This window comes from Lagopus muta, chromosome 5 (assembly GCF_023343835.1).
Source record: "Lagopus muta isolate bLagMut1 chromosome 5, bLagMut1 primary, whole genome shotgun sequence".
In the NCBI taxonomy this organism is placed as follows: domain Eukaryota; kingdom Metazoa; phylum Chordata; class Aves; order Galliformes; family Phasianidae; genus Lagopus; species Lagopus muta.
This window is the reverse complement of record NC_064437.1, coordinates 40323450-40336980: the sequence shown is the minus strand read 5'-3', so window position 1 is coordinate 40336980 and position 13531 is coordinate 40323450. Positions and strand designations below refer to the sequence as shown.

Sequence of the window (13531 nt, the reverse complement as noted above, 5' to 3'; positions counted from 1 at the left end):
GTGTGTCATTAAATTCTTCTGTGTGGAAAAAATGGTGCCCATTGACATTCATTGACACTTACTGAATGTTTATAGAGACCAACCAGCGGGTACAAGCACAGTGTGGCAGTGGGTGGTGTGTTTCAGCAGTGGTGACAGCAGTGTGAAAGACAAGTCGCATTCTGGACAGCCACGTACAGCTGTCACACCACAAAATGCAGAGTGTCTCAATCAGCTCATCTGCTCCAATCAGCTACTGCTGGTGACTATGTTGAGAAGCAGTGTTTTTTGTACCTGAGCATTTGCTCTATCAAACAGCTTTGTTATGGTACTTGCATCTGTTGTAGTTTTCCTGGAAATGACTAAGAGGCATTACCTTTGGAGCAACCTCTGTATTTACAACACATATAAGCAATAAATGTTAATCAATGAGATTTAAATAAATAGTAACTATTTCTCAAGGGCTTTCTTCAAGCTATTCAAAATGGAGATTCCTTTACAATCGAAATTGTCAGCCTTATAATTAAATACAGTGTGGTATCTTTGAATAAAAAGCTACTAGCTAAGATGATTTATACCATATATATGTACCTCTACCATTTCCTGGGAACACTATCAAAACACAAACAGTACTGTAAAGTAAAAGAGAAAGACAGCATTCATTACAAACATTTAAATTGTAAACAAATGTGAGTCCTGTGCTTAACATGAACTATGGCATTATTTAGCTATGTCAACAAAAACAAACAAACAAAAAAACCCAACACCTTCCCAAAGAGTCAAAACACAGCCTACTTTCTTCCTGTTTGAGTGCAATGGATGTGTATATACCTTTTCAGTGCACAAGGGTGGCACACAGTGGCCTAACATTGGGCACAGTTGCAACAAACAGTCAAAGAAATCCTCTGCAGCTGGATTTTAAGACCAGGAGACATAGTCAGACACCTGCACACATCAGTTCCTCTCCCTCTGTGATCTTAGCCCTATTCTGGAAGGAGGTCCCTGAGCCTTATCAGTCTGTATTCAAAAAACATGCAAAATGAGAAGGTAACCACCTCATTTTCAAATGTTTTAAGTAACACTGATGGCCAATTATACAATCAATTCTTCTGCCATTGTTGGCCTATAGTAAAATCCTTGCTCTTACTCTTGGCTTTTATCAAGACACAGCCCCCAATGTAGGCTCCTCCCATCATAGCAGCAACTTTTCTGCATACATCCTGCTAGTCATCACCATCTAAAGTGTGTCAGACCCAAATTGTGCTTCTGACTGTTGTGATTTAACCCAGAAGATGGCTGAGCACCACACAGTTGTTTGCTCACTCCCCCCTATTCCCAGTGGGACAGGGGAAAGAATAAAAACAAAAAAATAACAAAGTAGAACTCATGGATTGAGATATTTACCAAGATGAAGTAAAGTAAAATAATTATGACTATAAATATATGTAGCAAATGATGCGCAAATAATTGCTCACCACTCCTGACTGATGCTTAGCTAGTACCCCAAACAGTGGAAGAGAGAGATTAACTCCCACCCTCTCCAAAACTCCTTTCTATGGTACAGAATATCCCTTTGGCCAGTTTAAGGCACCTGTCCATATTCTGTTCCCTGCTAACTCTTTGTGCCCATCACTGAGAATGACCTTGGCTCTGTACAATGCTGCTTAGCAGCAGCTATAAATATCAGTGTGTTATAAGCATTGTTTTTCTCCTAGAACCAAAACATAGCATCATACCAGACACTTTGAAGAAAACAATTCCATCCAGCTGAAACTAAGACACAAGAGTTTGAGATGGTTCATTGTGGGAGAGGGTTATGTCAGAATAAAATGCCCATACTCAGCACATGCCATAGGTCTGTGTTGGCCTTTCACACAACTGTACTGCACAACACTAATACGTCAGCATCAGTCCAGGCTACCAAAGTCACTGGGAATAAGGAGAGAACTAAAAAAGTAAAGTGGCCCAGCACTGTCAGCTTTCAGTCCCTACACACCATGCAAGTCTTAGGTGAGAAGAGAACAGTATGTTCAGTTTTTGTATTCCTCTACAGAGCAGCACTGCAAAGATAACACAGTAGTTAAAACTGTCTTTTTTTTTTTTTTTTTCCTCTACAGTCAGTCAATTTTCAGTTGGAATCAAGATATACTACTTTTTATTTCCAGAAATATCTATGGAGAATACCTTTAACACTTGCTTGGCTGTGTAGCGTGCTGTTGAATACAGTAATATGTGATACAGAGGTTTGTTTTGCATTCTGCCTCTCAAGGTTCTCATTCCTGGGGGGAAAAAAAAAAAAACACCACACAGTCACTGCAGTTTGTGTGCACTAGCCCACATTTACTAGCTTTAAAAATTTTGGTCATTGAGACTACATTCAGCAGCTGCTAATTCAGCCACTTCACAGCATCCCTGCAATGCACAGAAGCACGCAAGAAAGACTGGAATGTGCTGGGAGCAGCTGGAGAATTTACCTAGTGCTGATGCAAAGAAAATAATAGGTAACATTTTTATAGCTCTTCTTTGAGGTGGTTTCATTACCCATCAGTAGTAATTGCAGTGATACCCTGCAGACAAGAATCATGAATTCTCACTTCTTAGACAAAGGCAAGCAACAAACAGCCGTTACACTTTACCAGCACGGAGTCCTGTGTATCACTTTAATACTGATCAATGAAACATGAATATAATGATCAAGCACACCAAGAGAAAACAAAGAAATTACGCTTTACTATATTAGTCTTAGGTTTTAACTGTTGTTTAATCCTGAGCATATTGTGATTAAAAGCAGACCTGCTTTCTTAGGCTTATGTTTCTGTTTCTTATTACAGTTGGATAGTGTCACCTCACTAATTCAGGCTGCCAAAAATTTAATGAACGCTGTGGTGCAGACAGTGAAGATGTCCTACATTGCATCCACAAAGATTATCAAGATCCAGAGTCCTACTGGCCCACGACATCCTGTTGTGATGTGGAGAATGAAAGCTCCAGAGAAGAAGCCCCTAATTAAAAGAGAGAAGCCAGAAGAAATCTATGCTGCTGTCAGAAAAGGTTCTGCAAAGAAGAGAATCCATCCTGTTCAAGTCATGAGTGAATTCAGAGGCAGAGAAATAGTCTAATGTTCTGTCACTTTTTATGCTCCTCTCTTAAAATTCTGATGATTTTTCACTTTTCCCCCTACTTATTTAATAACCGTATGTTAGTGTTTTGCTTTTCTATAAATCTGTAACTTCACATTTGCTTAAATTACTTGAAAATGACATTGGATTATTTAACTGCACAGAGATGAAAAGTACTCGTTTTGCAGTGTCAAACTATCATGCCTTCATACTGACAGGTTTCAGCAGAGCACTTCTGAGCAATACGCCATGGCACTGTGTCACAGGCAGTGAAAAGCAGAATGCAGGATGTCAAACTGTGCCCCACCTCCTTCTGCATTTGCTAGTCAAGTGTTCCTTCACCGCTGATACTAAACTGCATGTAGTTTAGGACATACAGGATTTTTAAGCACTGTGTTTGTTGCTACAGATACTTAATCGGGATCATTGCACTGATCAAAACAGCTGGACTGCCTGATGCTAGCTGAGGGTCTGGGCTCTTAGCTTTAATCTAGATTGAAAGATCTGAAAATCAACCACCTCCAAGGCCTATCAAAATAGGGATGGATATCTAAGTTTGAAAATTTTTTATGAAACAGTGTTATAACAACATGGATCTAAGAATGTAATAAAAAAACACAGTGACTGCTCTATAGAAATAATAGCTCTTTAAAAGGCTTTAATTAATGGGTGTTCTGCTTCCTAGTGTACTCGCAAGCCCTACAACATCCCACCGATAAGACTATTCTAGTAACAATAGACAATTTTCTAATCACAGAGCAAAAGAACAAATATGGAATAGATCATTATTCTGATATTGGTGTGTAAAAAATTACATGTGCATCTTGAATCCGGACCATGTAATGACTTTGCTTATGACAGTTTTATCTGAAAGGCAGGGCTGTTCTGTCTAGCAACTTGTTAAATGACTATGTTATATTTCAACATATGTAACAAAGTGCTTTTAGTCTGTGTTTACCACCAGGCCTCTATATAGTACCTTTGAAAATAATGGTTTTTCTAGATCTGTTTCAATCCAAAATCCACTTGGATTGATTTTTTTAAAAGAAGCAAACTTGTCTTGCCTGCCCTGTCTCTGTTCTCCCAGACTTCACTCCTTACTCGTCTTTTCTTTGCAAGTAGATCCCTTTTTTTGCTATGACTTTTGTATTATCTCAGGAAAAAGGGCTCTATCAAATGCCAGAGCATCAACCATTCAGGGCAGTACAGCATCATAGTTTCTCGGTTGTTGATTAACAAACCCCAACAAAACCTGTAGTGATCATTCATTAGAGATTTTAAACAACGGGATTCCACTTTCACCAAAATTACATTTTGTCAAATAGAATAAAATTAAGGAAGGAATTTGGAAAAAAAAAAAAAAAACAACAAACTTATTTTACAACACAGATCTCCTCCAATATGGTTACATCAAGATCTTAGTCACATATATAGGTTTTTGTTTGTTAGTCTCTTAAGAACACGGAGTGAGAAGCAGCAAACAGTTAAGTGCAGCAGGGAAAGGCAATATAGCCAGTTATTCAATCTACTTTCAGTAGGTCTGCTGGCAGACTAATAAGAGCTGAGATAAAGATTTTGTGTGGTACATTGCACAGAAGAGTATACATTTTTGTTGCATCTTAAAGTCAATATCTCCAAGTATTATCTCAGGTTGTTGCTGACCCCCTTAGACTACATAGTCCTCCAGCAACTCTGAGGTTCAAAAGGCAACAGTTAATTAACAAGATCTGTTTTGTTAGAAGTGTTACTCTTAAAGAATCTTCATGACTGTGGGATGCTTTTGGTATCAGTCACCTTAACATCTGATGTTTGCAACAAATGTCTCGTTTTCACATTATTAATAAAAAGCATGCACACCACTGAGGAGGCTCGTCTTTCAGTATTGTGGGTTTTGTTTGGATATGTGTCTCCTTACTAGTCTGGGTGTAGCAAATATCCTTGTTAAAAGCCAGGCTTGCTCCTTCCTATAAGCAGGGAGTACCTGCTTGTCCAGCACACTGTGTGTGCTTTTACTAGCCTGCTTTACATTAGAGCTTTTGCTAGCATTCTTATCACTAAAGCACAGTTTATTGCTTAATGCAGTGTACTTTACTGCAATACCGGTCACTTTTCTTGTAGCCTGGCCATTCTCAATAACCAATTTAATCTCAGCTTTTGAGACCATTCCTATTACATGGAACTTCATTACTTCATTACGGGAGAAAAAAAGAAAATAAAACAAAAAACAACCCACCTCTCAGAAAGAACAAAGAAATCAAAAGCCACAGCTGCCTTCCAAGAAGAGCCATAAGAATGATGGGTTAGTTGTATCTGGACTTGAACTTCTTGGCTGAAGTTCAAATGAAAACATAACAAGGTAAAGTTTATTCTTAGCTAAGGTGGTAGAAGGAGAAGAAACAAGTCCTGAAGTTGTAAAATGTTCATTGTATTAGCTCACTACCTCCCCCAGCAAACCTGCAAAGCACCACTTCTCTGCCACTGTTAATAATGTTGAAGGGCGATGAGCTGCTCAATACGTTTTACTCAGTTTGTCCCAATTACTCTGTTATCACCTGGAGTTAGTGAGCCATTCCTGCTAAGTTAACACAAGTCTGCTAGTAACTCAGCTCCTCAAAAAAATGGAAAAACCACCTCCCTGCACCTCTGTCCATCCCTAGAGCCTTGCTCTTCTGTAGAAAAACACTGTTCTGAAACTACTAATTGACTTTGGTTTTGGAAGGGAAAGGGGGGCAGGGGGGAAAGTGGGAGGCATGATTACCCACTTCCAGGGTTTGCTGCACTTAGGCCATTAACGTGGAATCACCAGGGAAGCTCTGTAGCTGCAACTTCAGCAAAGATGACAAAGCATGGTGACATCACACAAGTCAAGTGCTCCAGATGGTTTCAAAAGGTTTTGGATCTTTTGAAGGCATCTTGATTTACTTTCTGTGAATCTGCTATCAAAGCATTTATGAAAAATGGCCTTGTACAGAAGGTTTAAACGAACTCTTAGAAGCTTCATTTTTGAAGAAATGATTTGCAAGTTTTCACCACTAATAGATAGTAGAACTCTATGTGGTCATTCCTGTTATTTGTGCTTCCAGCTAATACTTGTCCTTTACGTACCATTCCTGGTTAAAATTGGGGAAGTTTTGCCCATATATTTGTCTCACTAAATAATTGCATAAACAAAAGCCCATTCCCTTTGGTTAGAATACATTAGCTGCATACAGATTGTTTGCTGTACCCTGAAAGTGCTGCTGCTGAAATGACAAATAACCACCTTTCAGTTAATAAACCTTAGCTCATAGGAAAACTTCCTAAAATAAAAAACAAAACAAAATGTATCCAAAGCAGAAATGGCTTAACAGTTATGGAAAACAAACCAGAAAAATGCTTCAAAACCCACCTACCATCAGCAAAAGTAAAAAAAAAATAAAATAAAAAAAATTTAAAAAGCTGAAGGGCTTATTTTTGACTCCAGTGTACAAGACATGTTAAAGATACAAGTCTGCACTGCAAGATATGGATCTAGCAATTTTATTTTTAAGTAGCTTTTTATAGATAGGCAGCATATTTTCTACTTCCCGATGCTTAAAACAGCTGCATTTAAGCAGGATGGAGACTAGAGATGCTTGGTCATGCAGGATCATGTTTCCTCTGGACTATCCATCTTCTATGAGTCGGGCTATTTTGGAGCTATTGGCTTTGTACTGTAGTTCTCAATTATTTTTATACAAGACAGCAGATGATTTAAAAGCAGCTGAAAATAGTCATGCGGCTCATATGCTGTGGGGCAGATTGTGCCTTCTGGCACTTCACTTCCACAGAGGCAGGGGGACAGGGCATTAAGGGAGATGGTGCAAACTGCTCCAGCCAGCCTGCTGGTTGGCATTTTGTCTGCTTAGTTATAGAGCTCCATACTAGATAGAAACATGTCAAATAATTGCTCCCGCGATCTGAAAACATGGAACAGAGCACCATGCCCTATTTGCTCAACTATTCATCATGGCTGATGTTAAAGGAGGCAGCAAGAAAACTAAATTCTATTTTTAAAGCTTCTTTGGTCAAGAAAACCATTTTTCAAAGGAAGGATTTCTCCAAGAAAGCAGAATATTCCTGCAGTTAAGGCCTTATAAGGATCAAGGAGATAATAGCAAAAAACTACATAGCTGTAACTACATCCTCATAAAACAAGGGCAAGGAGATACCTGCCACAGCTTACTGTGTTTTGTCCTTTGCAGGAACGGACTTGCTTGGACTACCACCCTGTAGTATTCTCTACCATCTAACACATTATCATCACAACCAGCAGCCTCTGTCTGCTCCAGAGGATCCACAATTCATCTGAAGTTCAAGAATTTTATTAGGATTGGGTCCTCTATGGCTCCCCAGGGAGACTTAGCATGTTTATCTGTAAGGTTGGTCAGAGCGAGGAAAGGAATCACTGAATCCACTTCCACAGCTTCCTAGCATTATTTGCAGGCAGCAACTAAACAATGCACCTGCCATACTCTTTTCTGATTCACTTTTGGATTTCCATACATTGTATTTTCCTATCATCTTTATATTAGTGCTCTCCCTTCAGCATTAGCTTCCTGTCTTATGTCCTGCACTCTACCTTCAAGTAAAAAACACAGTATGAAAGTTTTCAATGCCCTCCCCCACTTCCCAAGGTCTTGTTTCACCTTATCTTGTTTTCAAAACATTACCACAACAAGTACAACAAAAAGTACAAATTAACTTGGGTATGCAGAGAGCTCAGCAGCCATCTAGATCAGCACAGCTATTCTGAGTCCAGTGGTAAAATATCCTCTTGACAGTAGTTACTGCCATCCTTCCTCTATAGCAGTTCTCTAAAAATGTTATCCCTCACCACAGCTGGCTAAGACTGATAAGTCACCTTGAAGTTTGCTTTTGAGTAGGTAGAAAGCATGCCACCAGTAAAGAGATATGCTTCCCAAAAGAGAATACATCTTCTTTCCTCCTGATGCATTTCAAACAACTTGTCTTTATTTAGGTGTGTTGAAGCCAACAGTAAAATACCACAATACAAAATATTAAGGTTATTAAAACAGCAATCCAAAGGACGAAGAGCTTATTGGTAGTATGAGCTATTGAGTCTTGTGGGTGGTGATGGCACATCCTTGAACACTCTATTATCATAATGCCTGAGCTGAAGACTCCATTAATTTTCTGCATCATCAAAAGCTGAGGACCAAAGCTGACAGCCAATAACACATGAGCCCAGTGTAAGAAAAATACATGTACAAATAAACCTTCTCAACACTTAAAATATAAAAGCAGAATAGAACAAACAGGTCAGAAAACACGTGGTAAAAGAAAGAATACAAAGAAAACTGTTCCCAAGTAAGAGAGCCCTTACAGTACTGGTTTTCAGAAACACATTCGGCTCCCAAGCAGCCCCACATTTATCTTTTCTCAAAGTGAATTTTGATGTCTCAAGTGTGCTAAGATCACATTTTGATTTTTCAAGGTATGAAAGGAGAGAAGGAGAGCCACTCTTCCTCTATTTTTACTCAAGGTAGCCATTGGATGGAATGCCTCACTCACCAGTAACTTATGCATTAAGAAATAGGTGTCAGTCTAGGAAGAGACTTCAGGGAAATAATTTTGTTTGTCCTACTTTTCAGATAGAAAACTATCCTTATTTCTTCACAGAAGCATGTTCAGCCTCATCTCGGATGAAGAAATGATTTATTTGTTTTGTCTTGTTTTTTAAACAAGCCCTTTTTCTGGACAAATCTTACTTCCTTTTCCAGAAACTCTGTGCATTACTACTGCAATCTCCTTTTCCTTAACCGAGGTATCAACTCAGAGTCACACTCTAGCACAAAACTGGCAGCTAAGTACTTGAATCTTGTTACAGTGTGTATCAGACTTAACCAAAACTTCAACATACAATATGCTACCTAGACAATGGGCACAGACTTCCTTGAACCAGGCATTATGCCAGCTCATTTGATAACATATGGTAGACTTCTCACTTGTTTGCTGGTTTGTTATTTTTGACAGATTTATGTACTTAGTTCATATAGTAATGAAAAATAGAATTACTCACTTCAGATGCTGTATATCCTATAATATGCAAATGTGGACAAAATACTGAGTCTGTGTAGGGGGAAACATTGGCTGAAATACTTTTGGTTTAAACACAGTAATGCAGCCTTTGGTACAGCCACTGAATTAACACCGACTGTTATTTGGTCGGACTAGAGTAATGCTTTACCTTCTGACCCATACTGCTAGAACAACCTCGTCACATTTCATCATGGTGGGTGTAAGCAGTGACTTACACTATAAAGAATTTTCATGGGCAACTAGTATAGCTAAGAACATGCTTAAATGATCTTTTCAGTGGATCTGGTGCTCAGATTGTAGGTACGTGCCTTGCAGAAGCAATGCCACACTGCTGGTACATTTAGCTAACAACTTAACTCCTTTATCACCAAAATATGACTACTTAAAGAAACACTTCTCACCCAAAATCTACATAGATTGTTACAGAAGGTATAAATGTGAAAACAGTAGCTTCTTCCTGACATTGTACTCTTTGCAAACTCCTGCCATATTTTACCCTTCTGGAAAGCTCCAGTCCTTTTCATATGGAGTGCATGCATGCCACAGATGTCACAAAGAAATACAGCAAAAACAAATACAACAAAGCTACACATATTCTCCCCAAACTATTTGCCCCTAATCTGTCTGTCCTAACACTTAGCTGATTTTTGCTACATCCTGACATGAAAGTAACTCTGCCTGCTTTCATCAAACTGGAATTGTTAGAATTTATAGCCAGTGTGACTAGAAGCACAGGAAGGTTCCACATTAGTGAGGTACATCATTTCCATATTCAGCTTTGTCTTTCCTTTTGAAGAAATCACACTGACAAAATTTATCAGCTGCAGCTCATGGCAAAAGTACAGCAACTGCATCAAGTCAGTTGGAAAGTAAATTGGAGCCTAAAACTTGATTAAAAATGGAGCACAGAATACATCTGCCCATAGACCTTCAGAAAACTGAACAGGGTATTTGTATTTGGTAAGGTAAAACAAGGAAAAAAAAACACTTCAATTTTTGGGGTAACAATGATCTCTATTTTCACCAAATTATTTGTCTAGTTGCAAGAAGAAGGCAAGATAATTTCAAGTGAGATCACTCTGCACTGCCTCCTAATCCCACAGTCCTTACTCTCCTTACAGAATACAATGTTCTCAGGGCTGGTCAAAGGACATAGAAATATACTAACATTTCTAACATTTCAGCAAGTGTATCCACCTGAGAAATCTCACCTGAAACTGTTATTGTAAATTAAACCCATCTTCTCAGCTAAAAATAGTACTCACTGTGTAGGCAACCCTATAATTCAAATGAAATTCAGGACTCAAAACTGCAGAACTATCATGTATTCATCCCTCTTGAACCAGCTTTTACTGCATTCTATTTTTTCTGAGGTTATTTTTCGGCATATATGTAAGACAACGCCTGCTACTGGGTATTACTAGGTAGAGGATGCATAAGGTAATAGTGATTCAATTCCATTGGCAATTCAATTGTGATCTAAACTAAGGTTTCATTTTTTGAAAATGTGGTCATTACATTACAAAATCCTGGAGACAAGTGTCTAACAAATCCAAGCTTTGAGCTAACAGCCTCATCTTCCCCTTAAGTACCTCCAATAATGCCAACTGATTCCTCAGCCAGGCCTACTGTCAGTCACTGCTTTGTTCACAAAAGTCTCTGACATTTCACTGCTGGTCACACTGCCTCCTCTGAGTTGCTTCCTTGTCTCTGAAGAGAAAGGTCTTCTTCCCTCTTGTCCACACAATCCTACGCTGCTCACCTGATGGCAATAGATATAAAACCATGTTGCTCTCCACAGCCACCATGTCACCCCCTCCCACACCAAATTATTATTTTTCTCTTATTGACTGTAATTGCCTACTGTAATACCCAAAAATTCTAATGTCTGAAAGAAAATAAAAGAGGGACCAGTAGTAAAGAACTAAACAATTAACTCAGCACACACAGAAGAGGCTTCAAAAAACTCAAAACTTTAGACTGCACACAGCACAGCTTATGCTTATAAAGTCAACAAACTTACCACAGTGCCTAGAGCCTTTTCCCTTTCATTTCACCAATCCCAGTGTGATTTCTCAACAGCAATACTATTTCCTGCTTTAGAAAAAGGTTACTTTCCTTTTTTAAAGCTCCCATCTTTAAGCTTGTCTGATCTATGAACAGATGGAAAACCATATGTCATAAAACAAAATTAGAATTTCAGGGGAAAAAAAAAAAAAAAAAAAAGAGGGAGTGGGGGTGTGTTTCTCCTTTACATTCTACATTAGGCTCCTGAAGTCATTGTGCTGCAATTCCTCGTTGCATAAGCTTGTTATTGCGCACCCCAGAATAACTGAATGGAAATTGGACAACTGCAGACACTTCATTGCAGGAAACTAAAATACAGATCACAACAAGGATTCATTCTAAAGGCATGGCAACAAAACAAAGCTGGTTTTTCTGTACTCTGTTTTATAGCTGAAACAATTTCGTTTCATGTTTTCCAGTGCCATTCAAGCAGCAGATCACATCTTGTTTCCTGAGCAGTACGGTAGGACTGCATTAGTCAAACAGAGAAACTGATGAGGAACAGCTAGATTGAAAGTATACGACACCAGTAAAAGCTCCTGCAAACATTTCAATTGCCGTGTTCCAGTAGTGATGAAATTACTTCAGCATGAATTTCTGCTATGTACAGACAAGAAGTTTTTAGGATAAGTATTTTACATGTAAGAATTTATCTGCACTGTGATCTTCCATAATTTGGTTGTATTTTATTGAAGAAAACTGAAACACATGAAGACAGATAAATTAATTATTAAACCCATGTGAACATTCTTCTTCCAATTATTGGCCATACTGAGAGTGTATTTTTGTAATGGAATTGGATGTAATGAAATTTGTAAAATGAGGAACTGAAATGAATTTAAAGAATTGATTTTGCTTCCAAAAATGCATTTTCTCCTGACATCATTCATATTTTCCCTTCTGTCTCTAGTAGATCACTAAGTGCCAATTCAAATAGCACCTGGCATCAGCAAAAAAATTTATTTCTATACTAGCAAGGCAGTAGTAACAAAACTGCCATTTCTATTCATCCTGTTCTATATAATACAGTCTGAAGAAGATGACATTTGAATGAGCGGTCCTGACTGGTCACAAGTGGTGTTCTCAGGAGGTCAGTATTGTGGCCCATCCTGTTTAATATATTTATTGATCTACATGAGGGCACTGAGCACACCCTCACTAAGTTTGCAGATGATTCTGAACTGGAAGTGTCAATCTGCTTGGAGGTAGAAAGGCTTTGCATAGCGATCTGGACAGGCCGGATCGCTGGGCTGAGGGCAACAGGTTGAAGTTCAGCAAGACCAAATGTTGGGTCCTGAACTTTGACCAAAACGGCATCATGCATTGCTACAGGCTTGGGGCAGAATGGCTGGAAGACTGTGGAAGTAAAGGACCTGGGAATGTCGGTCAATGCTCGACTGAACACAAGCCAGCAGAGTGCCCAGGTAGCCAGTGGCATTCTGCCTTGTATCAGAAATAATGCAGCTAGCAGGAGTAGAAGGTGATCATCCCTCTGTACTCAGCTCTGATGAAGCTGCACCTCAAGTATTGCATTCAGGTTTGGGCCCCTCACTACAAGAAAGACACTGAGAAGTACGCCCAGAGAAATGCAACAAAGGTGGTGAGGGGTCTGGAGCACAAATCTTATGAGAAGTACTTGTGGGAATTGGGAACATTTAGTCCAGAGAATAGACAGCTCAGGGGAACCTTTGTAGTTTTCTACTACTACCTGAAAGGAGGCTGTAGCAAGGTGGGCATCAGTCACTTCTGCATAACTAGCAATAGGACAAGAAGATACTGCCTCAAGTAGTACCAGGGGAGGTTCAGGTTGGACATTAGGAAAAATTCTTTCTCTGAAAGAATGGTCAGACACTGGAATGGGCTGCCCAGGGAGGTGGTGGAGTCACCATCCCTCGAGGTGTTGAAGAAACATTTAGATGTTATATACTAAGGGGCACAAATAATTTAGAGGGTAAATACTGGTGGCAGGTGAATGGCTGGACTAGGTGATCTTGGAGATCTCTTCCTTTTTTTCGGTGATTCTGTGAGCATAGAATGTGTTCTGTCCACATAATATATTTTCATGTTAATATAGCTATGTGAAGAATAACTGGGCCTAGAGCAGATTTTATGCATAATTTTTACTATACGCTCATTTCAGACATTTCACTTTGTAGTAAGGCTTTGCACCGAAGCACTTTATTTTATGTCCAGAATAAAACAGATAATTTGAGAATCTTTTCTCAGTTTCTCATGTATGACTGAAGGAAAGCGATTTGGCCTGAGTAGCATTATAAAGTAACACT

The 13531-nt window shown here is 39.0% G+C and overlaps 1 protein-coding gene and 1 long non-coding RNA gene across 7 annotated transcripts in view; one reads left to right on the top strand and one right to left on the bottom strand.

Moving 5' to 3' along the window:
- Window positions 1-4470, top strand: part of CTNNA3 (catenin alpha 3) — a 416441-nt gene extending 411971 nt beyond the window's left edge. For all 6 annotated transcript variants that reach the window (XM_048946506.1, XM_048946507.1, XM_048946508.1 and 3 more), the window contains one exon: window positions 2811-4470. In XM_048946506.1, the coding sequence (XP_048802463.1) occupies window positions 2811-3098 (288 nt within the window). In that variant the 3' untranslated portion in view covers window positions 3099-4470. The remainder of the gene's footprint in view (window positions 1-2810) is intronic.
- Window positions 4471-5064: 594 nt separating this feature from the next.
- The window catches only part of LOC125693962 (uncharacterized), a 102323-nt gene continuing 93856 nt past the window's right edge, over window positions 5065-13531 (bottom strand). Inside the window, exon 4 of the long non-coding RNA XR_007377336.1 lies at window positions 5065-11332. This is a non-coding gene — a long non-coding RNA (uncharacterized LOC125693962). The remainder of the gene's footprint in view (window positions 11333-13531) is intronic.